Source organism: Ahaetulla prasina, chromosome 10 (assembly GCF_028640845.1).
Source record: "Ahaetulla prasina isolate Xishuangbanna chromosome 10, ASM2864084v1, whole genome shotgun sequence".
Classification (NCBI taxonomy): Eukaryota; Metazoa; Chordata; class Lepidosauria; order Squamata; family Colubridae; genus Ahaetulla; species Ahaetulla prasina.
In genome coordinates this window covers 30,217,722-30,243,053 of record NC_080548.1, presented here as the reverse complement: position 1 = coordinate 30,243,053, position 25,332 = coordinate 30,217,722, and the positions used below count along the sequence as shown (strand labels likewise).

The 25,332-nt window shown below is 45.1% G+C and overlaps 1 protein-coding gene across 5 annotated transcripts in view; it reads right to left on the bottom strand.

The window, feature by feature from the left end:
- Window positions 1-24,444, bottom strand: part of AXL (AXL receptor tyrosine kinase) — a 71,918-nt gene extending 47,474 nt beyond the window's left edge. For all 5 annotated transcript variants that reach the window (XR_009156587.1, XR_009156588.1, XR_009156589.1 and 2 more), the window contains exons 1-3: window positions 23,241-24,444; window positions 8,919-9,117; window positions 244-344 (exon numbers count right to left, since the gene is read on the bottom strand). Coding sequence is in view for 2 of the 5 variants with exons in the window: in XM_058195667.1 (XP_058051650.1) it covers window positions 244-344; window positions 8,919-9,117; window positions 23,241-23,346 (406 nt within the window). In the remaining 3 variants the exon portion in view is untranslated. The remainder of the gene's footprint in view (window positions 1-243; window positions 345-8,918; window positions 9,118-23,240) is intronic.
- Window positions 24,445-25,332: the final 888 nt, after the last annotated feature.

Here is a 25,332-nt window from a genome sequence, read left to right as displayed (position 1 = left end):
AGTTGAAGTCCACCCATCTTCAAGTCGCCGAAGTTGAGAAATAAGTGCCCCTCAATCTGGAAGCCCCGTTAAAGACCAAAGTCTCGGAATAATGATCTTTGTAAAAAGTAAATTATTTAAAAGGAATCAAACCTCTGGCCATTTACGCCGGTTGCTCCTTGAGGCTAGCAGGGAATAAAATTCCCGATTTCTGAACATGGCTGTGCCTCCCCAGATTTCTACGAGGGGACATGTTACACTTACCTTCTAACTGCAGGTAAGCTTCTTCAGAAAAAAATTCAGATCCATTCATCAAGGCGACACACTGGTAATTTCCCATGTCCGAGAGCTGGAGGGAAGAGATGCTGGAGGGAGAGGGAGAGGGAGAGAGGGGGAGGGGGAAGACATGAGGATATTGGTCAGCAAAGCGGCTTTGAGCATAGATTGTGTTGTCCACGAGACTAGATATGTGTGAAATCCATGCCTGGGCTGGTTTATCAAACTTAAACCAACATTTCTCAATCTTCGCAACTTTAAGATACGTGGACTTCAACTCCCAGAATTCCCTAGATCAGGGGTCACCAACCTTTCGGACCTCAGGGACCACTAAATTCATAATTTTAAATCCTGTGGACCACTAATATGAATTTTTTAAAAAGAAAAATAGTATTTAGTACAATATAAAAAATGCAAATAATTTTTCTGTGGACCACCAAAATTTTCTCATGGACCACCAGTGGTCCACGGACCACTGGTTGGTCACCACTGCCATAGATAGTATATGTGAACTTCAATTCCCAGAATTCCTTAGCCAGCATATGGGGTCTAAGTCACCTTTATCAGCACCATCGTAATTTTGAACAATGGTTGTAAGTGGAAGACTACCTTCAGTCTTGTAAATATAGTAACAAGATGGTAGGAAGTCATTTCTCCGGCTCAACCAAGGAAATCTGTCCTCAAAAAAGCACTGATTTGAGGCACATACCCATTAGAATCGGATCCCCCAAAGCTAACTCCCAATCTTTGAACCCCTCTGCCCCAAATACAGGTCGTAGAATAGAATAGAATAGAATAGAATAGAATAGAATAGAATAGAATAGAATAGAATAGAATAGAATAGAATAGAATTTTTTATTGGGCAAGTGTGATTGGACACACAAGGAATTTGTCTTTGTCAATAAAGAATTCTATTCTATTCTATTCTATTCTATTCTATTCTATTCTATTCTATTCTATTCTATTCCATTCCATTCCATTCCATTCCATTCCATGTTGTACCTTATGATTCTTGATGAAGGTATCTTTTCTTTTATGTACATTGAGAGCATATGCACCAAAGACAAATTCCTTGTGTGTCCAATCACACTTGACCAATAAAAAAATTCTATTCTATTCTATTCTATTCTATTCTATTCTATTCTATTCTATTCTATTCTATTCCATTCCATTTCTCTCTTTCCACCTAACCTAATTCTTTCGCATTCCAACCTTCCTACCTAAGGAAGATACTAGATTGTGCAGAAATGGAGAGACTAGCGCTAAAAGCAAAAGATAAAGGAGATACAGAATACAATTCAACATGGAATAATAGATTCTATCAATGGTTCGATTTGCGTCTTTTTCTAACCACTTAAAGTGGTCTCCAAGACCCCTGGAACCAAACCCCAGAGGAATGTTTTTTAAAAAAAAAATTAGCAAAGGGAGGAAAAAAAATATATTCTTGAGGCCAAACATTTCCCAAGCAGGGACCAAGGCGGTCTTTAAACAAAGCGACGACGAGGCATTTCACAAACAGGGGGACAAACGTGGATTGCCTCACAGTGGCGCCATCTTGACTTTTTTGACTTTTCTTGCCTCTCCGCAGCAACCGAGGCAAAAGCTTTGACAAAGTCGATGGAAGGCAAAGGAATCCGCAGTCTGATGCAACCGGAACTAAAAATTCAGAGAATGCAGTTTTCAGCTACTTAGGGGAAAGTTTCTGAAGTTTTATTTTTGCAGTGGGGAGCGTTAGCGTCTATCACCAAGAAAAGGTCAGGAACCTTTGCTCGTTTAAAATCTCTTTGGTTTCCTTCCCCAGGTCGACTCCCCTGCCACTTCTTCCCTCTTGCTAGGTCAGCAAAGAAAAAAAACGGCAGAAGCAATTCTGCTTCTTCGGAGGGTTTCTCTCTGCAGGCAAGTTCCTTAAAACAATTTTTGTTTCCTTCAGCAAAATCAGGGTTTCCCCCCCCCCCCCGGGCTGTTTATCGCAACTGAGTTCAAGGCTGCCTTTTTTTTTTTTTGCAAAGCCAACCCTCGCCCCCCCCCACCTCCACAAACAAGACAAAGAAAATGAAGAAAAAGAAACTTAAGTTTAAAAAAAAAAAAAAACCACCACAGATTCGCTGATCCCACATAACTAACAGGCAAAGTCGATTTTAAAAATGCAACGTTGAATCTAAAGGCATTCGTTATTTTAACAGAAAGAGTTGGAAGGGACCTTGGAGGTCTTCTAGTCCAACCCCCTTGGCGCAAGCAGGAGACCCTAAATGACCGTCTAATCTAGTGGTCCTCAACCTTTATAGTGCTGCGACCCCTTTAATACAATTCCCCATGATGTGGCGACCCCAATCATAAAATTATTTTCGTTTTAAATTTATCGCGCCTGAAGCCGTCTTGGCTAGCGATCTGAACTGCTTGCGATTGCCTTGAGGACGGAGGCATTAAAGCGGAGACTCCTCCCCTGTTAAGTTTATGGCGCCTGAAGCCAGATTAGGCTAGCGATTGGGAGTGATTGCAGCTGGCTTGAGAGGGAGACATCAGAGCAAAGATTTCTCTCTTTTTTAATTCATCGCGCCTGAAGCCGAATTCGGCTAGCGATTTGAAGAGCCTGCAGCTGGCTTGTGGAGTCAACCATTGGAGCGCGATTCTTTGACTCGCAAATATACTTCCCATATTTCCGATGGTCTTAGGCGACCCCTGGCAAATCGTCATTCGACCCCCAACGGGGTCCCGACCCACAGGTTGAGAACCGCTGGTCTAATCTTTTCTTGAAAACCTCCAGTGATCGAGCACCCACAACCTCTGGAGGCCACCTCCTTAATAAAAATTAACAGACAGGGCCTTCAACTCCCAGAATTCCCTAGCTAGCATGTCCTAGAGCCGTGATGCCCCTATGGCACGCATGCCCGATGTGGCACACAGAGCCATCACTCTGGGCACGCCAGTTGTCGCCCGTTGCTCTTCCGGTTCCGGCACGCATACGCGCGCTGCCCAGCTGGTCTTTGTGCACGCATGCGCACCAGAAACCGGAAGACCATGTGATCAGGACGCATGTACACACCAGAAACCAGAAGCTCAACTTCCCAGTGCACACATGCACGCCAGGGATGTGTTCTTCCAATTTCTGCCGTTCCTGCCCGCACAAAGATCAGCTGGCTGGCACGCCGGAACGTGCCGTCTGGCACGCCCGGAGAGACGGTTCTGCGTGCCACTTCCGGCCATCGGTTCGCCATCATGGCCCTCTACCATTTCAGACAAACGGTTGTCCAATCTCTTCTGAAAAACTTCCAGCGTTGGAGACACATGCGGGAGTGAGCATGCCTGCGCCGGGAAGCTTCTCTTCCGGTTTCTGCCATTCCGCTGTGTGCGTGCTTGCTTGCTTCCGTTTTGGTACTCAGTGATGAACAGGTTCGCCAACGCTGTCCTAGAGTGAGTTATTAGCTTTCGTTTAAAAAATTTAAAAACTCCTCAGGGGTTGCCCCAAAGAAGAGGGAGTCAAACTATTCTCCAAAGCACCTGAGGGTAGAACAAGAAGCAACGGATGGAAACTGATCAAGGAGAGAAGCAACTTAGAACTAAGGAAAAATTTCCTGACAGTGGGAACAATTAATAAGTGGAACGACCTGCCTGCAGAAGTTGTGAATGCTCCAACACTAGAAGTTTTTAAGAAGATGTTGGATAACCATTTGTTTGAAGTGGTGTAGGGTTTCTTGCCTGGGCAGGGGGTTGGACTAGATCAGGGGTCTCCAACCTTGGTTCCTTTAAGACTTGTGGACTTCAACTCCCAGAGTCCCTCAACCAGCTTTACTGGCTGAGGGACTCTGGGAGTTGAAGTCCACAAGTCTTTAAAGGAACCAAGGTTGGAGAGCCCTGGACTAGAAGACCTCCAAGGTCCCTTCCAACTCTGTTATTATGTTATGTTATGTATGTTAAATCAAGTTTCTATCCCTCATGGGGGTCAGAAAGAAGATTCGATGTAAAAAAAAAACCTGAAAAGAAAACTAAACGCACTGAAGGAAAGGACTTGAAGTTCCTTTGGATAAGAGGTTTGGGGTAATGGAGGAATGTTTGGGGAAAGATTGCTTCAGGGATGCTCTAGTATTATTGCAATTAAAGCTGAAGTAGTCTTTAACAGGAAGGACATTACAATAGATGATTCTGTGAGTTAAGCTTAGGTCTTGTCGAAGGCGACGGAATTCCAAGTTTTCTAAGCCTAGGATTTCGAGTCTGGTGGGATAGAATAGAATAGAATAGAATAGAATAGAATAGAATAGAATAGAATAGAATAGAATAGAATAGAATTTTTATTGGCCAAGTGTGATTGGACACACAAGGAATTTGTCTTGGTGCATATGCTCTCAATGTACATAAAAGGGTATTCTATTGTTTTCAGAGGAATGGAGAACTCTTCTTGTAAAATATTTCTGGACACGTTCAATTGTATTGATGTCAGAGATGTGGTGAGGGTTCCAGACAGGCGAGCTGTATTCAAGAATTGGTCTAGCAAATGTTTTATATGCTCTGGTTAGTAGTGTGGTGTTTTTGGAAAAGAAGCTACGCATGCTTCTTTTCCAAAATACGTGATGCTCCCTTGCAAACCAAACTAGCCCCATTAAGATTTAGGATGCTGAGGGAACCCAATCCTGGTCTCTCAGCCCAAGTGGGATGTCACAAGGGGAGAGGCGGGAGAAGAAAAAAAAACACTGCCAAACTCCCCTTGCCGCAGGTGAACAATCACACTCATAATACACACAGGCTTCTTAGTGAGTGTCCCGTACCCCACGTTGTCTTGGCTTGTGGGTCCAGAAAGCCGGAGAAAGGCACGTGAAACAGAAGGCAGCAGCCAGCTGGACTTCCACCCAGTTCCTCACCTCTGCCGTTGAGCAATTAAAATGAATATTTCCCATGAGTCATCTTAACCCATCTGGGGCCAGCTAGCAGACTTCGAGACGCCCCCCCTGCAAGCCAGCCAGCCAGGCACCCACACCCCCATTTCCAGGAGGAAGCAAAGAACCCGTTCACGTGGAAATGGGAACTTTGCCCACGCGAAGAGCACTCTGACGCTTCTATTTCAGGTCAAAAGTGGCTTCGGTCTTGGGCTTCTTGGATTCCCTTTGGACTTCAAGACCCATCGCTCCCAGCCTCCACCCTTTTAAGGAGGAGAAATCAGAACGAAGGCCGCCTGCTACGTGAACGCTACCGCCCTGGGATTCAGTTCATTGATTTTTCAATCGATGGTTCAACAACCTTCAAACGGTGATTATATGAACGTAATTGTATAAATATTACTTTAGCTCATGGTGCTAGGAGTACCCTGTTTCCCCGAAAATAAGACATCCCCAGATAATAAGACTAATCTGGCTTTTGAGTGCATGCCACTAAAATAAGCCCCCCCTTCAAAATATTTAATTGCATGCGCAGCCGGTCCCTGCCATTTCCTCTGGTTAGGGTTAGGCAGACAAAGCTGGAAATCAGGTAAGACGGCAAGAGGAGCCCCGTCTTGCTCCACGCGCCCCAAAATAATAAGACCTCCCCGAAAATAAGGCCACCCACTTATTTCGGGGTTCAAAAAAATATAAGACAGGATCATATTTTCAGGGAAACACGGTAATAATAATGGGACTTCAGAATTCAGAAACTTAGCCCCTGCTGTATAACACTCAATAATTTAATAAATACAGATAGTTCTCGACATACAACAATTTATTTAGTGACCGTTCGAAGTTACAACGCCATTGAAAAAAGTGACTTATGACTGTTTTTCACACTTAGGACCGTTGTAGCATCTCCATGGCAACCTGATTTACATTTAGAAATCTTGAAAACTGACTCACATTTATGATAGCTGTAGTGTCCCGGGATCACGTGATCGCCTTTTGCGACCTGCTGACAAGCCAAGTCAATGAGGAAACCGGATTCGCTTAACAACCATGTTACTAACTAAACCACTCCAGCGATTCACTTAACAACGGTGGCGAGAAAGGTCGTAAAATGGGGCGAAACAACTGATTTGTTTAGCCACAGAAATTTTGGGCTCAGTACAGGATTACCGGTACTATTTTAGCTCGTGGTGCTACGGGTAATAATAACGGGACTTTAGAATTCAGACAGACAGGCCCTGCCACGTAACACCGCAAACTTAACAACTGTTCAGAAAAAAAGGACAAAAAGAATCTTGATAGGGGACGTGGCAGTGCCTGAAGACAGCAGACGGGAAAAGAAAAACAACCGAGAAAAATCCCAAAATATGAAGACCTGCAAATAGAAATAGAACGACTGAGGCTAAAGAAAGCCAAGATGGTCCCAAAAGGAATCGGCGCCTTAGGTACAATCCCAAAACATCTGGCGTGCCACTTGAACCCCATCGGCATTGACAAATTCACCATCAAAATATTGCAAAAGGCTCCCACAATGGACGAATGAATGGCTGCAGGAATTAGCCGAGATGGCTAAACCGACTGCTCGGATGATAGACAAAAAACACAAAGTACTTTTGTTTCTACTTGGAAACCGCTGCTGGACTTTGTGCTCGAGGTGGTGGTTGTGGGAAAATGAAACTTTGATTTTGCGTTTTACCGATGAGATAGGCTTCTTGTTATAGAAATTGCAAGTTTATATTATTACGTAAAAGCAAAAATAAAAATAAAAATTGAGGTTGGAGGTTATTATTTTATTCTCCTGCACCAAAGGAAGTGGGAAGTCAATGCCTTCTTTTTTTCTTTTTCCCACACTTTTACCTTCCCCTTTTCCCCCACTCTACTATCTTTTCTACTATTTTCTTTTTGTATTTCTGTATCTTATAGTACTAATACATAAATAAATAAAACTTCGGAGAGAGAAATTTTTTTTCACAAAAGACTGCTTTACTCAAAACAGCTGATATCCTTGGACAAATAACCTTTAAACCACAACTGCTTATCTCGGGTCCTTGGAAAGGACTGGACAGGTGGATAAAAATGCCAAATTCAGACTAAACATCTTAGTTTAGCACCAACCGTAATAATAACAAAGGTTGAAGGAAGAAACTGAATCCTTCTCAACATGGGATTTGCTTTATCGGTGGCTAACTGACAGAAACAGAAGTTAGACATTTTAAAAGGGTAAAAGAATGACTAATAATATAAGGAAGGCTCATGAAAATGGATAAGCCAAATACTACTATTATTATGTGATCATTATTAATGCAGTGGTGGTATTCAGACGGTCTTATCCGGTTCGGGCAAGCTGGTAGGGCGGCTACGGGCGGCTCTGCCCACCTGCCTGGACATCATCGCGTCCCATTTTTGACGCTCTTTGCATGCACAGAGGTGGCGCGTGAGCTCATATTTGCAAACCGGTAGCAAAGGTAAATGAACACGACCTCTATATTAATGTTATGCATATTGTTGTTGTTATTGTTGTTGTTGTTATTTCTCAAAATTAACTGTACCCAGACAGCGCACTGTTTATGTAGACACTGAATTTTGCATGCTTAATAAAACATAATAATAACAACAAATAATAACAACAAAGCTCGCTCTTGCTGGCAGCTGACCAACACACAATCTCCTTGCTGGCCATGTCTCCTTCAGGATTAGGGATGCCACTGAATTAATGGACCCCAACTGAATTGGGGTCCATTAACACATTGCTTAACACAATGTAAGCCGCCCTGAGTCTTCGGAGAAGGGCGGGATATAAATGCAAAAAAAAAAATAAAAAATTAATGGACCCCATCACCGATCGATGAGGTTTATCCGTTCAGCCATGCCCAACGCTCGGCAAATCTATGGCCCAGGTCTCACCATCTTTTCCGATCTTGCCCTGTCATCATTGATTAACCCCCTGCGGGTAATCCTAGACTTACAACACTTCACGTAGTGACGGTTCCAAGTTACGACGGCACTAAAAAAAGCAACTTAGGACCAGAAAGGTGTGGGGTTTTTTCCCCTTGTTTTTCTTTGAAGACGTTTTACTTCTCCTCCAAGAAGCTTCGTAAAATGGGGCAAAGCCAGGGGTGAAATGTAAAATTTGTTACTACTGGTTCTGTGGGCGTGGCTTGGTGGGGGGGGTTAATGTGACAAAGTGGGCGTGGCCAACTTTTGGGGTTGTTTTTTTTTACTTTTAAAAGCATTTTTTCTACAACCTCTTTGGCCGAAAGTTGGCTGGGTGACTTTGGTCCAATCACCAGGAGACAGTGAGTTCTAGTCCTGCTTTAAGCATAAAAGCCAGCTGGGTGACTTTAGGCCAATTGCTAGGAGACAGTGAATTCTAGTCCCACCTTAGCCATGAAAGTTGGCTGGGTGACTTTGGTCCAATCACCAGGAGACAATGAGTTATAGTCCTGCTTTAAGCATGAAAGCCGGCTGGGTGACTTTAGGCCAATTGCTAGGAGACAGTGAATTCTAGTCCCACCTTAGCCATGAAAGTTGGTTGGGTGACTTTGGTCCAATCACCAGGAGACAGTGAATTCTAGTTCCGCCTTAGGCATGAAAGGCAACTGGGTGACTTTCAGCTAGTCTCTCTCTCTTTCAGCCCAACCTGCCTCACAGGGCTGTTGTTGTGGGAAAATAGGAGGAGGAAGGCGTGTGGGATATCTTTATACCACGTTAAGTTGTTTGTAAAAAAATAAATAACAAAAGCGGGAAACAAACAAAGAAATGGGTCCATTAACGCTGCGAGCCAAGTTGTCGGATGCTCACCTCAGTTCGCTGGTGGTCATCCATTCCTCTTCTTCCAAAGGCACCTGGATCTGGTTAATGTCGGCAAATTCGAAGGCCTCACCATCCCTCAGCCAGCTGATCTCCGGTGCCTCGCCCTGGGCCAGAACTGAGCAGGTGAGTTTCACGTCCTTCCCCAAAGACGAGGTCAAATTTGAAGGACTTTCTTGGAAGTAACCAGCTAGGAGGAAAAAGAGAAAGTTGAAATCCTCCAATTTGGAGAAGAGGTAGCACAACATCACAGCAGCAACCAGGGATTTAGCTCTCCAAATCTGGAGGTCAACCGGATTCGGAGGATTTGCGTATACAGATCGTCCTCACTTAGCGACTGTCTCATTTAGTGACCATTCACGGCTACGACGGTGAGGATAAAGTAACTTTTTGCAACCAGTCCTTGCATTTATGTCTTCTGCAGGTGTGTAAAGAAAAAGGAAAGCCAAAGTAAGATTGTAAGCACGGTAATGGTTTTGCTTCACTTAATGACCGAATTGCTGATTCTAATTGGGGGTGGGGATCAACCACAAATTGCAGCCCAAAAAAAGGGGGGGGAGGAACCTATAAAAAATGGAAATCCAGCAACTTTATTGAAAAGTGCCTAACCACTCAGTCCACTATAGGACAAACCAACATTAAATCATACTTCAAAAGCTCTCACAAACTACTGACAGATTATTCCAACCACACGGTATCATCGTAACACACAAACCAACTAAAGCCCTCCAAAACAATTTGTAAGTAATCCAAAAGTCCCAGCAGCCCCAGTCGGAAAAACAGGAGTCATCTACAACATACAGCGTAAGGACGGCAACAGCCCCTGTATAGGACAGAAACGTAGAAGACTAGTAGAGTTCATCTTGAACCCCAACTACCAGTCAAAAGATAGGATGAAAACTCCTTAAACTCACAACACATGGTATTCTAAAACAACCTAAATCGGGGGTCTCCAACCTTGGCAACTTTAAAACTTGTGGACTTCAACTCCCAGAATTCTGGGAGTTGAAGTCCACAAGTCTTAAAGTTGCTAAGGTTGGAGACCCCTGACCTAAATTTAAAAAAAAAAAAACCACTAGGAAATTCCTGGAAGTTCAGCACTAATCAGCCATCGATGGATAGAGAGAGATAAACTGTATTTACACACCGTTCCAAAGAGACAATTAAAAAAAAGCTAAGAAGGAAACAAGGCATCGTTTCCAGCAATCCAGATAAGCAGGGATTAATACCAGACAAACAATCTAGCAGAAAACAATACCCTAATCAAGGAACTACCAGGAAGAAAATCACATCCCCACCAACACCGTCAGGATAAGCTACTATATAAACAGAGAGTGCTGATGTTACCTCCTTGTGTATTGAAACATCTGCAAACAAACTGCCAAGCTCAGAGAGCCAGTAAGGACTCCACATTTTAACCCTGAACTACAAATAATCTTCTGACAGTTGCCTGGATTAGTTCTTGCAGTTTTCTTGGCACGTTTTTGTGGGGTTTTTTGGGAAGTGATTTGCCATTGCCTCCTTCTAAGGGTTAAGAGAAAGCGGCTGGCCTAAGGTCACCTTGATGGCTTTGTGCCTAAACAGGGACTAGAACGTATTATGGTCTGCCGGTTTGCTAGATTGACGCCTTCACCACTAAACCAAACTGGTTCTCATGTACCAATTTGAGGCAGCTGGAGGGAACAGCGGCATTCCAATCTGGTTGGCTAAGCAGTTGTACATGCTCAGCCGGATGATGCCAGCCCTACCCACCTAATGATGGTTCAGGTGTGGCACGGCACCCCGCAGAGTTGCAGGCTGGATCTGGACAGAAAATAGAGTCAAATCCCAGGGCTGCAAAGCTTTGGATGACCATCAGAGGGCGGCATAGAGATGCAGAGTCCCTAACTCTTTGCTGCCACCTAATGGTCATCTGGAATATTTGCAGCATGGTAAAAATTTAGGTTTACGGAATTCTGTTTCTCGATTACTGTAATCTGTCTGTCTAGGTCAGGGGTCTCCAACCTTGGTCCCTTTAAGACTTGTGGACTTCAACTCCCAGAGTCCCTCAGCCAGCAAAGCTTGGAGGTCATCTAGTCCAGGGGTCTCCAACCTTGGTCCCTTTAAGACTTGTGGACTTCAACTCCCAGAGTCCCTCAGCCAGCAAAGCTTGGAGGTCATCTAGTCCAGGGGTCTCCAACCTTGGTCCCTTTAAGACTCGTGGACTTCAACTGGAGTTGAAGTCCACAAGTCTTAAAGGGACCAAGGTTGGAGACCCCTGGTCTAGGTCAGTGTTTCTCAACCTTGGCAACTTTGAGGGGTGTGGACTTCAACTCCCAGAATTCCACAGCCACCGTGCGATTGAAATCCTTTTCAATGTGCATTTTAACACAATGCAAAGAAAGCAGAGTTTCAATTCTGTAGTCACAGTGCCATCTTAATGTCTCGGCCTCTCGGCTGTCTGTTTACCTTTCTTTCTCCATTATTATTATTTTTTTGTTATCTCCCCAATGGTATAATGTAATTATCTAGTTTGTTGATATCTGCAACTAAATGGCTGGGGTCAGATGGGGCCAGAGTCCAGTGGAAGCAATGGGAGGTCAAGGTTTGCTATTATTGCCGGTGGGGCAAGAGTGTTGGGAGGGAGGGAGGGAGGGAGGGAAGGAGGGAGGAAGGAAGGGGGAAAGAGGGAAGGAAGGAAAGGAAGGAAAGGAAAGAAGGAAGGCAAGAAGGAGGAAGGAAAAGGAAAAGAGGGAAGGAAGGAAAGGAAAGAACAAAGGAAAGAAGGAAGAAAGAAAGAAGAGAGGGAAAAGAGAAAAGGGAGAGAGGGAGAAAGGAAGGGAGGGAGGGAGGGAGGGAGAGAGGGAGGGAAGAAGAGATAGAGACAAACAAGGGGAAGGAAGGAGGGAGAAAGCAAACAAAAAGAAAGGGAAGGGAAGGAAAGAAGGGAAGGAAGGAAGGAAATAAAAGAGGGTAAGAAAGCGAGAGAGGGAAGGAAGGAAGGTTCTCCCAGCCTTCCCTACCTCTCAAGGGCTGGAACTTGTGAAAATAAGCCCATCGTCCCCAGCCAGGAGGATCAGGCCAGGAGAAAAAGATGGGTTTAGGGTTTAGAAGCAGGAGTGGACAACTATGGCCACTTTATGACTTGTGGACTACAACTCCCAGTATTCCCGAGCCCAGCATAGCTGAAGAATAGCATAGCATAGCTGGCTCAGGAATTCTGGGAGTTGAAGTCCACGGGGTCATAAATTGAATTCAGACGGAGGGAAGGAGATGCCTGGGGCCCTTTAATAAATAAAACAAATAAAATGAAATCCCCGCCTGGGAGCGGAGTTAACCCTTGAGGCATGAGGGACAAATTCCAGGGCCTGAGAACCGAAGTGGCGTAGTGGGAAGGAGCCCAGGGTTCACTGAGGGGCCTCTCCTTCCTTTCTCAAGCCAGAATTTTCATTTTTGGGGAGGGGGGAAGAGGGAAGCGAGCATCCACGCCCAGGGCTTGAACCGGTTCCAGGTCCCTCGGCAAGAAATATCGCATTCTTTCCTTTCCCCCACCGGCTTTTGCTGGCCTGCTATTCAAAACCCAGTTATAACCCCCTATAGCTACTATCTAAATAAGGTTCCCCTCGCACATACGTGCTAGTCGTTCCTGACTCTAGGGGGCGGTGCTCATCTCCGTTTCAAAGCCAAAGAGCCAGCGCTGTTCGAAGACGTCTCCGGGGTCATGTGGCCGGCATGACTCAACGCCAAAGGTGCACGGAACGCTCTTACCTTCCCACCAAAGGTGGTCCCTATTTTTTCTACTTGCATTTTTTACGTGCTTTCGAACTGCTAGGTTGGCAGAAGCCGGGACAAGTCACGCGAGCTCACCCCGTTACGAGGCACTAAGGATTCGAACCGCTGAACTGCCGACCTTTCGATCGACAAGCTCAGCGTCTTAGCCTCCGAACCAACACGTCCCATTAATCTAAATACCTACTATCTACTAAATAGCTACTAAACAGCTACTATGTAAATTTACTATCTCTACACAAAGTTCAAGAATCAGAACTCCGTTGCTGGACGTCTTTAGTGCTGAATTCTAGCAACTGCACCAACACCTCCTGGTCGGTTTGCTGGATGACAAGAGGGAAGCTGTGGTTGGCCATACAGGGAGTCCTCAATTTACGGACGTTCGTTTAGCAAACGTTCGAAGTTAGGGCAGTGCTGGAAGAAGGAGCCGTGGTGGTGCAGTGGTTAGAATGCGGTATTGCAGGCAGACTCTGCCCACTGGCAGCAGTTCGATCCTGAGTGGATCAAGGTTGACTCAGCCTCCCGTCCTTCCGAGGTTGGTAAAACGGGGACCCAGATTGTTGGGGGCAATATGCTGACTCTGTAAATTGCTTAGAGAGGGCTGTAAAAGCACTACGAAGCAGCATATAAGTCTAAGCGCTATTGGCCACCCTTCCTTCCTTCCTTCCTTCCTTCCTTCCTTCCTTCCTTCCTTCCTTCCACCCACAGTGGTTAGAATGCAGTATTGCTGATTCTACCCACTGTCAGGAGTGCGATCCTGCCCAACTCAAACTTGACTCAGCCTTCCATTCTTCCGAGGTGGTTAAAATGAGGACCCAGATTGTTGGGGGGGCAATAGGCTGACTCTGTAAATTGCATAGAGAGAGCTGGAAAACTCTATGAAGCGGTATATAAGTCTAAGTGCTATTGCTATTGCTATTACAATTGTTATTGCTATTGCCATGGATGGATGGGTGGGTGAGTGGATGGATGATACAATAGGTAGGTAGGTAGGTAGGTAGGTAGGTAGGTAGGTAGGTAGGTAGGTAGATAGATAGATAGATAGATAGATAGATAGATAGATAGATAGATAGATAGCCATGGTGGTGCAGTGGTTAGACTGCAGCATTGCAGGCAAACTCTGCCCACTGCCAGGAGTTTGATCCTGCCCAGGTCAAGGTTGACTCAGCCTTCCATCTTTCCGAGGTCGGTAAAATGAGGACCCAAATTGTTGGGAGCCAGAGGCTGACTCTGTAAACTGCTTAGAGAGGGCTGTAAAGCTCTGTGAAACGGTATATAAGTCTAAACGTCCTCCCTCCCTCCCTCTCGTTAGAGTGCACCATTGCAGACTAACTCTGCCCATTGCCAGCAGTTCGATCTGACCATCTCAAGGTTGACTCAGCCTTCCATCCTTCTGAGGTCAGTAAAATGAGGATCCGGATTATTGGGGGCCAGAGGCTGAGTCTGTAAACTGCTTAGAGAGGGCTGTAAAAGCACTGGGAAGCGCTTATAAGTCTAAGTGCTGTTGCTAAACAAGGGACTTGTGACAGGACGAATCCTTTAACAAGCACATCATTTAGCAACCGATCCCGAATACAGTCGTACGTCGAGGCCCACCTGTATCCTCCTTTTAGCTAACTTACAGCCCCTAATATTTCCTCGTGGTCTCCCATCTTCATGGCTGTACCAGTGCGCTTTTTTAAGATCATCCAGCGTGACCTCCAAAGCCAGGGTACACCTCAAACTCAAAAACCTACCATGCCATTTGGGGCTAGCTAGCTTCGGGTTAGTTTGACCCAGACGCCTTCCAGATTTGAATTCCTGCACCCTGAAGTCAACAACCCCTCCTCTGTTTTTTATTTCACACTAACTGCATCATCTTTTTGGAGACACTTGCTCAACGTTGTCCCGACCAGATACTCGGAGACATTTGCAAAGTAAACAGGGAGAAACCGGCAGCTTTGGCTATCCCTGCACAGGGCCGGACCGACTTTTGCGTTAGGAACTACGACAGCACCGAGTGATGTCAACGCACCCACCTCTCCCAGAGGGAAAGAATTGGAACATGTTTCCCCCTCCCTCCTCAGCTAGCTTTATTGGATACCCAAAAGGTTAGCTCAATCTCGCCTCCACTCCACCCCACAGCCACTGGCTGCAGTTGTCCCCCCCCCACCTCAAACCCTCCACCCAGTTTCCCTGCTCTTCCAGCTCGGGGTGACTCACCCAACCGCATCAAATGTTTGGAATGTGGCATTCCGAATTGCTCATCCCTGGATTTTGGGTTGCAATGAAGGTCGCCCACCCATTTGGCCCAGCACCATCCCTCGTCTTTAACGAGTGGTCCAGTTTTTTTTTGGTTTTTTTTTAAAAAGATTTATATCTCACATTTCACATATATGATTCTGGGTGGCTTTGGATAAAATAGTTAAATAAACTACAAGTCCTAGCAAATCAAAAGCCAGAACAGCCCAGCTTGCAATCCAAGCAACCAAAAGGAAGAATTATTGTTGGCTTGAAAGAGTTCCCTTCAAATTTCTTTGAATCTGGAACAGTGGTGAGTTGCTCCCGGTTCAGTCCGGTTCTTGCGAACCGGTAGTAATGGCGGCGGTAGGCTCCGCCCCCCCGTCCCAACGTCATCACTGACGATCTGCGCATGCTCAGAAGCACACGCGCTCCTGTTGTGAACCGGTAGTGAATGTAGGTGGAACCCACCTTTGATCTGGAACATAGAATGAAAGGGCCGGAAGGGACCTCAGAGGTCTTCTAGTCCAACCCCCTGCTCAAGGCAAGGGAAGGTATACCATCCTGGTTAAATGGTTGTCCAGTTTATTTTTGAAAACCTCCAGTGAGCACCCGCAATTCTGGGAGGCCAGGATCTAGCTAGGATGAAAGCCAGAGAAACTTGGTTTTGCCTCTGCCAGGTGAAAGCAGATTTAGCAGCCCTGGAATCAAAACTCTAAATAAGCCCAGAAATTTCCAGAAAGAACCCAATTGATCAAAGAAGCAAGAAGCCTCCAATTGCACCCAATTGATCAAACCTGACAAAAGTATTACATTATTTTCTTGCATGCATCTGGGATTATTTTCTTGCATTATTTTCTTGCATGCATCTGGGATTATTTTCTTGCATTATTTTCTTGCATGCATCTGGGATTATTTTCTTGCATGCATCTGGGATTATTTTCTTGCATTATTTTCTTGCATGCATCTGGGATTATTTTCTTGCATTATTTTCTTGCATGCACCTGGGATTATTTTCTTGCATGCACCTGGGATTATTTTCTTGTATTATTTTCTTGTATGCATCTGGGATTATTTAATAAATTAATAAATAAACATATTTATTTATTAAAGCGGGACTGGCATAATTATTGATGAATTTTAATTGGGTATTCTTATATTTTTAAATTTTAAATCTAAATTTTAATAATTCAGCCTTTTAAAATTTGCTCTTTTTAACTGTTGTTTTAAATTGTATATATTTTGTTCTTATTCCGGCTGTACACCGCCCTGAGTCCTTCGGGAGAAGGGTGGTATAAAAATCTAATAAACCATAAACCATAAACCATTTTCTTGCATTATTTTCTTGCATGCACCTGGGATTATTTTCTTGCATGAATCTGGGATTATTTTCTTGCATTATTTTCTTGCATGCATCTGGGATTATTTTCTTGCATGCATTTGGGATTATTTTCTTGCATTATTTTCTTGCATGCATCTGGGATTATTTTCTTGCATGCATCTGGGATTATTTTCTTGCATTATTTTCTTGCATGCATCTGGAATTAGAGAACTTTGCATAATCACCTCTTTGCTAGCACTCTTCTCTTTAACATGGTTCTTGCAATTAACCACGTCTCTGGAATGTCCCTTAACTTCAGTCTGGCATGAAGATGCCCTATGCCAGGTGTAGCAGCCCACCCCCCACCCCCAGCCAGATCGTTGTGTGAAGTTCACGGACAGGGTAACCAAGAAGTAGCCCTCCTCTTTGCTTGCCCTCAACACTTGCTCCTCCTCAGACATATCCTATCTGCCTTGAGCAGAGGGTTGGACTAGATGACCTCTGAGGTCCTCCCTCCCAGCCCTAGGATTCCGTATTCAACATTCAGCGTCTGACATGCAAGTTCCAGAAAGTCATCAAGGCAAAAACGCTCCCCCTCTTAAATCGTCCTAAAGGTGCTTTCTTTTTTTTCCCCAAAAAAGGCAACTGGGCTTTCTTTTTCCTTGAAGACGTTTCGCTTCTCAGAAGCTTCCTCAAGTTCTGACGGAAGACTGAAGTCAGAACTGAAGAAGCTTCTGGGATGAGAAGCGAAACGTCTTCAGGGGAAAACAAAGGAAGTCCAGGTGCCTTTTTGAAAAAGCACTTTTGGGACAACCGTGACCTGGCTGACTGAAAATCTCTGCAGGTATTTCCCTCTTCAATGCAGGGGTCTCCAACCTTGGTCCCTTTAAGACTTGTGGACTTCAACTCCCAGAGTCCCTCAGCCAGCAAAGCTTGGAGGTCATCTAGTCCAGGGGTCTCCAACCTTGGTCCCTTTAAGACTTGTGGACTTCAAGTCCCAGCAAAGCTGGCTGAGGAACTCTGGGAGTTGAAGTCCACAAGTCTTAAAGGGACTTTAATGTGTGTGTCTCTTGTAAGCAGCAGGAAAAATCCGGGCTTTGCTTCCCACGTCTCCACTGCAACCCTACCCTACCTAGCAAGCTCTCCTTTTGATGGCAGATACGATGTTCAAAGCGCAAGATTGTGTACATGCGTTGAAGAAGAAAAAAAAGGGCTCCAGGCACCCGTAGCCACAGCTTTTATTGTTCTATTGTTCCCTTGTCGTATTTTTTGGATGTGTCCCACGGTGATAGACGTGATTTATGAGTTGTAAATCACCCGGTTAAAAAATAAGAGCGTCTATTTAATACGTAGCCATGAAATTTTCCACTTTTTGCACGGCTTGGAAGACAGGAATTGATAATCCCGCCAGCTGTGCCAAATCGGAGGCCAATGCACCCACGTTTATTTCAAACGAATATAACCAACCTGGATTTTATTCCTCATTTCCCCCCCTCTCCCCTCCCCTCCCCAATTATTAAGAAAATCGTTTGGAAACCACCACGATTCGAGCAAAACGCTTTTGCGAGCATGAATTCTAAAATTATGGACTCGTTTTGATGGGCGGCCAACCATTTTGATTGGCAGGGGGTCCTCGACTTACGTCCTCGACAGGTTGTGAAGCGAATCCAGATTCCCACTGTTGATTTTGCTGGTCAGGAGGTCGCCGAAGGGGATCACGTGACACACACACTCTGCCCCGGGACAGTGCGACCGTCATAAATATGAATCCGTTTGCCAAGCGGGTGAATTTTGATCACATAACCGGGGGGGGGGGGGAAGGTTGCAACGGTCATAAAGTATGAAAAACAATCCTAACGTCGCTATTTTAAGCGACGTTGTAACTTTGAACGGTCATCAAAGGAACTGTTGTAACTCGAGAACTACCAGGAAGGAAGGAAGGAAGGAAGGAAGGAGAAAGGGAAAAGGGAAAAAGGGAAAAGAGAAAAGGGAGGGGGGGAGGGGGGTAGGAAGGAAGGAAGGAGGGAAGAAAGAAGAAAGGAAAAGAGAAAATGGGAGAGATAGAAGGAAGGAAGAAAAAAGAAGGGGAAAAGAGAAAAAGGGAGGGAGGGAGGAAAGAAAGAAGAAAGGGAGAAAGGGAAAAGAGAAAATGGGAGAGATAGAAAGAAGGAAGAAAAAAGAAGGGGAAAAGAGAAAAAGGGAGGGAGGGAGGAAAGAAAGAAGAAAGGGAAAAGAGAAAACGGGAGAGATGGAAGGAAGGAAGAAAGAAGAAGGGGAAAAGAGAAAAAGGGAGGGAGGGAGGGAAGAAAGAAGAAAGAGAAAAGAGAAGAGGGAGGGAGGGAGGGAGGAGGAAAGGAAGGAAAACACTTGTTAGTCTTTCATTTTACTCCTCTGTTTTCCTCCTTCCTTCTTCATTGTCGTCCCACTCCTCATTGATGGATCGGTTTCCATTTTCATGCCCTTCACCTCCCTTATAAGGTGAGATGCTGCATTCGGCGGCATTTAATGGGCGCACGGGACTCCAGAGCGCCAGGGGCCTTCCTCAGAAGTTGTTAAGACACTTTGCCATTCTCTAAACTTGTAATTTTTTCCTGGAAGTCGCCTGTTCATCCAAGCCGCTGCATGTCTGTGGGTGAGCAGTTGTGGGGGGGGTGCAGCAAGAAGAGGACCAACAACCATTCCTTTAGTGACCATTCCAAGTTACAAGGGCACTGACAAAAAAGAACCAATCCTCGCTCTTACGACCGTTGCACCATCCCCACGGTCATGGGATCCAAATTCAGCTGCTTGGCAATCCCGGGATCATCCTTGGTGACCTTCTCAGCTGACTTCCCACAGGCAAAGTCAAGGCGTGGGAGAGCTGAATTTGTTTAACGACTTGTGTGTGTTCCACTTAACTCCCGTGATTGGCTTAACAACCGTGGCAAAAAGGTTGTAGAATCATCCACGGCCCTCGCTTACTAGTGGCTTTGCTTACCAATGGAAATGCTGACCCTTCCCCCCCCCCGCAATTGAGGCTGTAAGACGAGGACCACTGGAAGAAGAGGGTCTCCTGCTTGAGTAGGGGGGTTGGACTAGAAGACCTCAAAGGTCCCTTCCAGCTCTGTGTCAGCATTCCGGAAAAAAAACCCAACTCCAAGTAAAAACTCTGAAGCAAGCATTTTTCAACGTTTTATTTACTAGAATAGGTAAACTGGCCCAGTTCTGAAGAGCCAAAAATTTAAAGGAGGCCGCTAGTCCCTTTTCCGACTATTATCAATTTCTATTCCAAAGCATAGCAAAGGGGACTTTCCAAGCTGGCTAGAATATATGGCTAGAATATGGTTTAGAGCTCTCTGGGACCACCCATTCACCGGATCAGAAGGGACAGATTCCTCCAGGGAGGGGAGAGAGAGAGAGGAAGAGTGCGTGTGTGTGAGAGAGAGAGAGATGATAAATGAAAGAGTGAGAGAGATGAAGAGAGAGAGGAAGAGAGTGTGAGTGAATGAGTGAGTGAGAGAGAGAGAGGAGAGAGATGAGAGATGAGAGAGTGAGAGAGAAGAAGAGAGAGAGAGGAAGAGAGTGTGAGTGAATTAGTGAGTGAGAGAGAGAGGAGAGAGAGAGAGGAGAGAGAGATGATAAATGAAAGAGTGAGAGAGATGAAGAGAAAGAGGAAGAGAGTGTGAGTGAGTGAATGAGAGAGAGAGGAGAGAGATGATAGATGAGAGAGTGAGAGAAGGAGAGAAGAGAGTGTGAGTGAGAGAGAGAGGAGAGAGAGAGGAGAGAGAGAGAGAGAGATGATAAATGAAAGAGTGAGAGAGATGAAGAGAGAGGGGAAGAGAGTGTGAGTGAGTGAGAGAGAGAGAGATGAGAGAGAGAAATGATAGATGAGTGAGAGAGAAGAAGAGAGAGAGAGGAAGAGAGTGTGAGTGAATTAGTGAGAGAGAGAGAGAGGAGACAGAGAGAGGAGAGAGAGATGATAAATGAAAGAGTGAGAGAGATGAAGAGAGAGAGGAAGAGAGTGTGAGTGAGTGAGTGAGAGAGAGAGGAGAGAGAGAGAGGAGAGAGAGAGGAAGAGAGGAATTAGTGAGAGTGAGAGAGAGAGGAGAGAGAGAGAGGAGAGAGAGATGATAAATGAAAGATGAAGAGAGAGAGAGGAAGAGAGTGTGAGTGAGAGAGAGGGAGGGAGGGAGAGGGAGGAAGAGAGGAAGAGGAAGAGAGTGTGAGTGAGTGAATGAGAGAGAGAGGAGAGATGAGAAATGAGAGGTGAGAGAAGAAGAGAGAGAGGAAGAGAGTGTGAGTGAGTGAATGAGAGAGAGAGGAGAGAGATGAGAAATGAGAGAGTGAGAGAAGAAGAGAGAGAGAGGAAGAGAGTGTGAGTGAGAGAGAGAGGAGACAGAGAGAGGAGAGAGAGAGATGATAAATGAAAGAGTGAGAGAGAGAGAGAGGAAGAGAGTGTGAGTGAGTGAGTGAGAGAGATGAGAGAGAGAGAGATGATAAATGAAAGATGAAGAGAGAGAGAGAGGGAGATAGGGAGGAAGAGTGAGAGAGAGATGAGAGAGGAGAGAGGAGAGAGGAGAGAGGGAGGGAGAGAGACACGGCTGCCCCAAATTCTTCCCAGGGCCTCTCACCCGCCACCCCCTGATTTTCCTTTACAAATCAAAACAATCCAATGGGCTCTCGGAGGTTGAAACCAGGGGCAACCAGGAAGAAGCTAAGGGTCTCTTTGCCGAAGTGATGGATCCCAGCTGGAAGTCCTTTGGATCAGAGCTGGGCTCCCGGAATTGAGAAGAGTATGGGGGGGGAGGGGGGGGGAGAGAGGGTTTCTTTTACGCATTTACCCCATCAAAGGATCTATTTGCTTGGAAAGATGGGGCAGAGCAGGGCGGGTCCAACCTTGGGCCCTTTAAGAGGCATGGACTTCATTTCCCAGAATTCTCCAGCCGGCTGGGGAATTCGGGAAAGTTGAAATCCACTTGTCTTAAAGCGGCCAAAGTCAATCAATTAGAATAGAGCTGGAAGGGACCTCGGAGGTCTTCTAGTCCAGCCCCCTGCTCAAGCAGGAGACCCCTAGATCACATCAATCAATCAATCAATCAATCAACCAGAATAGAGCTGGAAGGGACCTCGGAGGTCTTCTAGTCCAGCCCCCTGCTCAAGCAGGAGACCCCTAGATCACATCAATCAATCAATCAATCAGCCAATCAATCAACCAGAATAGAGCTGGAAGGGACCTCGGAGGTCTTCTAGTCCAGCCCCCTGCTCAAGCAGGAAACCCTTTTACCACTTCAAACCAGTTGTCCAATCTCTTCTTTAAAAACCTCCACCCTTGGAGCACCCAGAACTTCTGGAGGCAAGCATTTCCACTGATCAATCGTAAGGAATTTTCTCCTTACTTCTGGGTTTCTTCTCTCCTTTAGTTAGTTTCCATCCGTTGCTTTTTGCCCTGCCTTCTGGGGCTTTGGAGCGCAAGATGACCCCTCTCTCCAATAACAGAATAACAGAGTAGGAAGGGACCTTATAGGTCATCTAGTCCAACCCCCTGCCCAAACAGGAGACCTCCCCCCACACCATTTCCTTGTAGCAGCCCCTCAAATATTGGGAGACGGCTATCGTATCACCCCATATCCTTCGATGAAGCCAGAATGGATGGGGGTCACGCATCACAAAAGACATTCAAGCATCATTTACATGACCCATTCAGCTCCCCGTAGTTGGGCTGACAATGAAACACTAAACTTTTATGTATTCCATTCATGCTGATACTTATATAGATTATCTAATAAGTGCTCGACAAAATAAATAAATAAATAATAAATAAATAGTTACTCTCCCTCAGTTTACGGAGAATAATAGGGACGTCACCTTGATGTTCCCGCTCCGTAATTGACACAATCAAGTCTATCTTATCTCAAGGAAGTTGTAAGCGGCTTACACAGATGTGTAAATAAGGGTCAACTTCCCAGCAGACTTTGAGAGTTGAGAGTCGGAAACCTGGCCCCCAAAATTATCCACCGAGTACTACAGGTAGTCCTTAATTTACAACCATTTGTTCAGTTGACTGTTCCGACATTAAGAGGCACTGGAAAAAGGGACTTATGACCGATCCTCACCCTTATGACTGTCTCGGCATCCTCACCGTGACCTGATCCAAATATGGGCACTTAGTAACCAGAATATAATGTAATGTAATTGTAATTGTAATTGTAATTGTAATTGTAATGTAATGTAATGTAATGTAATGTAATGTAATGTAATATAATATAATATAATATAATACAATACAATACAATACAATACAATATAATACAATACAATACAATACAGTACAATATAATATAATACAATACAATACAATACAATACAATACAATACAATACAATACAATACAATATAATACAATACAATATAATATAATAGTTGGAAGGGACCTTGGAGGTCTTCTAGTCCAACCCCCTGCTTAGGCAGGAAACCCTACACCACTTTTGTATTTACAAAAAAATTGCAGAGTCCCGGGGTCGCCATTTGGGACCTTCCCAAGGAGGCTCCCGACAAGCAAAGTTAATGGAGGTGGGGAGAACTGGATTCGCTTAAGGACATCAACGATTTACTTAACGACTGTGGAGGTTCACTTAACAATTTTGGTCAAAGAAGAAGGTCATAACATTGGGCACAACTCACTTTAAGAACTGCCTGGCTTCGCAAATGGAAAGTCTGGCCCCTGACTGTGGTCATAAATTGAGGACCGGGAAAGGGTGAGAGAGAAGTCTTTTACTTTAACAACAACCCTGCACAGTAGGCCAAGGGCTGCTGTGTTGCCACCTGTTTCTCTCCAAGCGATGTGAATGGAGTGGCGTTTGAAACTCTTTCTTCCTGTTGAAACTGCAGTCAACATTTTAACCACCTGCTTCGCTCCGATTTTGTGGGCATAATCTCTGGGGTTTCTCCCGGCTTCACCAACACAACAGAAATCAGGGTACACAAAACAGGTGTCCCCAAACACACCCACACACCCACACACTCACCTTCTTGGGTGAGGCTGATGCCCATCGACCAAGCCAGCAGACCGGACAGGAAGCACCAGCTCACTTGGTCCATCTTCCCAAACCGAAAAGTTCCCTCGAACATCATCCCAGCTTTCAAGAAAGTTTAGTGGCTCATCGGTGGAAGAAAAACAGGGGGGGGGGAAATGAAAAAAAACAACAACAATCCGTTGGGGGGAAAAAACCCCCAGATCTCTTCCCAAGAAGCAGCAACCCGCCTTTACCGAATCATTAAAAAAGCGGCCGGAGAAGAAATGATCACTGCAGTCCAAACAAACAAAATAAACCCCAACAAGTGACGAAGTCCGCAGCACCCAAGAGGCCGGGGGAAGTGAGAGGGATCCGACGTTGTGCCCAAAACTCTTCCCGAAAGTCTGGAAATAAATTCCTCAACTCAAAACATTTGTCTGCATCATTTAAACAAAAAGGAAGAGGAAGGACAGAGGGAATTTTAGGGACTATCCCAGAGGATTTTGCTCCCCCCTTTTCAAAATCCCTGCATTCATTTGCTTTTGGGCTTAGCAAAATTTGCTTTCTTCTTCTTCTTCTTCTTCTTCCCAACTCTGCTTTTCTGGTGTCTTGAAGAACAGCTGATTATTATTTTTTTAGTCTTCTCTCCGGTTCAGTCTTGGGTTCCTCCTACTTCGGCTTCTGAGCCCAGAGGAGTCTCTACTCAGAGCCTACAATAAAGTTGCTTACTCAAGGGAGTTAACTTCTTGCTTATTCTGTCTTCTTCAAAAGACAGGGAGAGTGAGTGAGTGAATGAGAGAGAGAGAGAGAGAGAGAAGAGCGATTGGGGAAGAGACTGCTTCCCTTTCTTGAATCTCACTCCCCAACACAGACAACTCCTACACACAGCCGCAACCTTGTGCGATAGCAGCAGCAAAGACCTGAAAGATTAGCATAGCCGGCTGATTTGGGGGCAAGCGGGGAGGGGGTGGCTGGCTGGCTGGCTGGCTGCCTTGGAAAAACCAGAAAGTACAGAGAAAGGGGTGCAAATTCCATCTGGCTGCCGAAGGGTTAAGGGGAGGAGGACAAAAGGAGAGAGCAAAGAAAGAATTTTCCTTAAAGTTACACTCACCCAAAGATTCTTCAAAAAAAGACTTTGACAACACCCCCAGCCAGAAAGACAAGGGAGAAAAGGAAGGGAAAAAAACAACAACACCACCTCAAAACTTTTCCCAACTTTCCAGACCTACCAAACAGAGACAACAGGGGGAGAAAAAAAAATCAGAATATAATGTCATTGCTTACGCCCAACTAAGACACGGCGGACGTCACCGTCAATCAACTTTTATGAGGGTCAAAGACCAGTCTAGGTGCTGCTGGAGTAAAACAGCCATTCGGGCCTGATTTTTTTTGTGGGGGGGGGTGGAGTAGAAAAATCCCTTGGATTCTACAACGCGGAGGGAGATCAAACCGGTGGGATGCTTCTTGGTCAACAATAAAGAATTTGGGAATAATTTCTGCTGTAATTCAGCGGAAGGAATCAAGAGGTATTAACCTCTGTAAACGACTTTAGCCTGCAGCGCCCCGAAAGGAAGGTCTCAGCCGCTGGTTTCTGTTCTAAACAATTCGCTCCATCTTACACCATCCTTCTCAGACAATTTCTGATCTTCCGAATCTGCCGGTACTTGTTCTCCCTGGAGTACTGGAGTGACTCAGACAAGCCAACATTTATTTATTTATTTTGTCACAACAATATATGTAACTATCATACAGAAAGGTTATATAGTATATAAAGGTATAGAAGAAAAGAAAAACAATAGGACAGGAACGGTAGGCACGTTTATGCTCTTATGCACGCCCCTTATGGTCCTCTTAGGAATGGGATGAGGTCAATAGTAGAAAGTTTTTGGTTAAAGCTTTTAGGATTATGGGAAGAGACCACAGAGTCAGGTAAAGTATTCCAAGCACTGATGATTCTGTTACAGAAGTCATATTTTCTGCAATCTAGATTAAAGCGGTTGACATTAAGTTTAAATCTATTGGTTGCTCTTGTATTATTGCAATACATTTTGGAAGGCGGGATGAGAAACTGAGCTGAGCAGGAATGACTGACTCCCTTAGCACA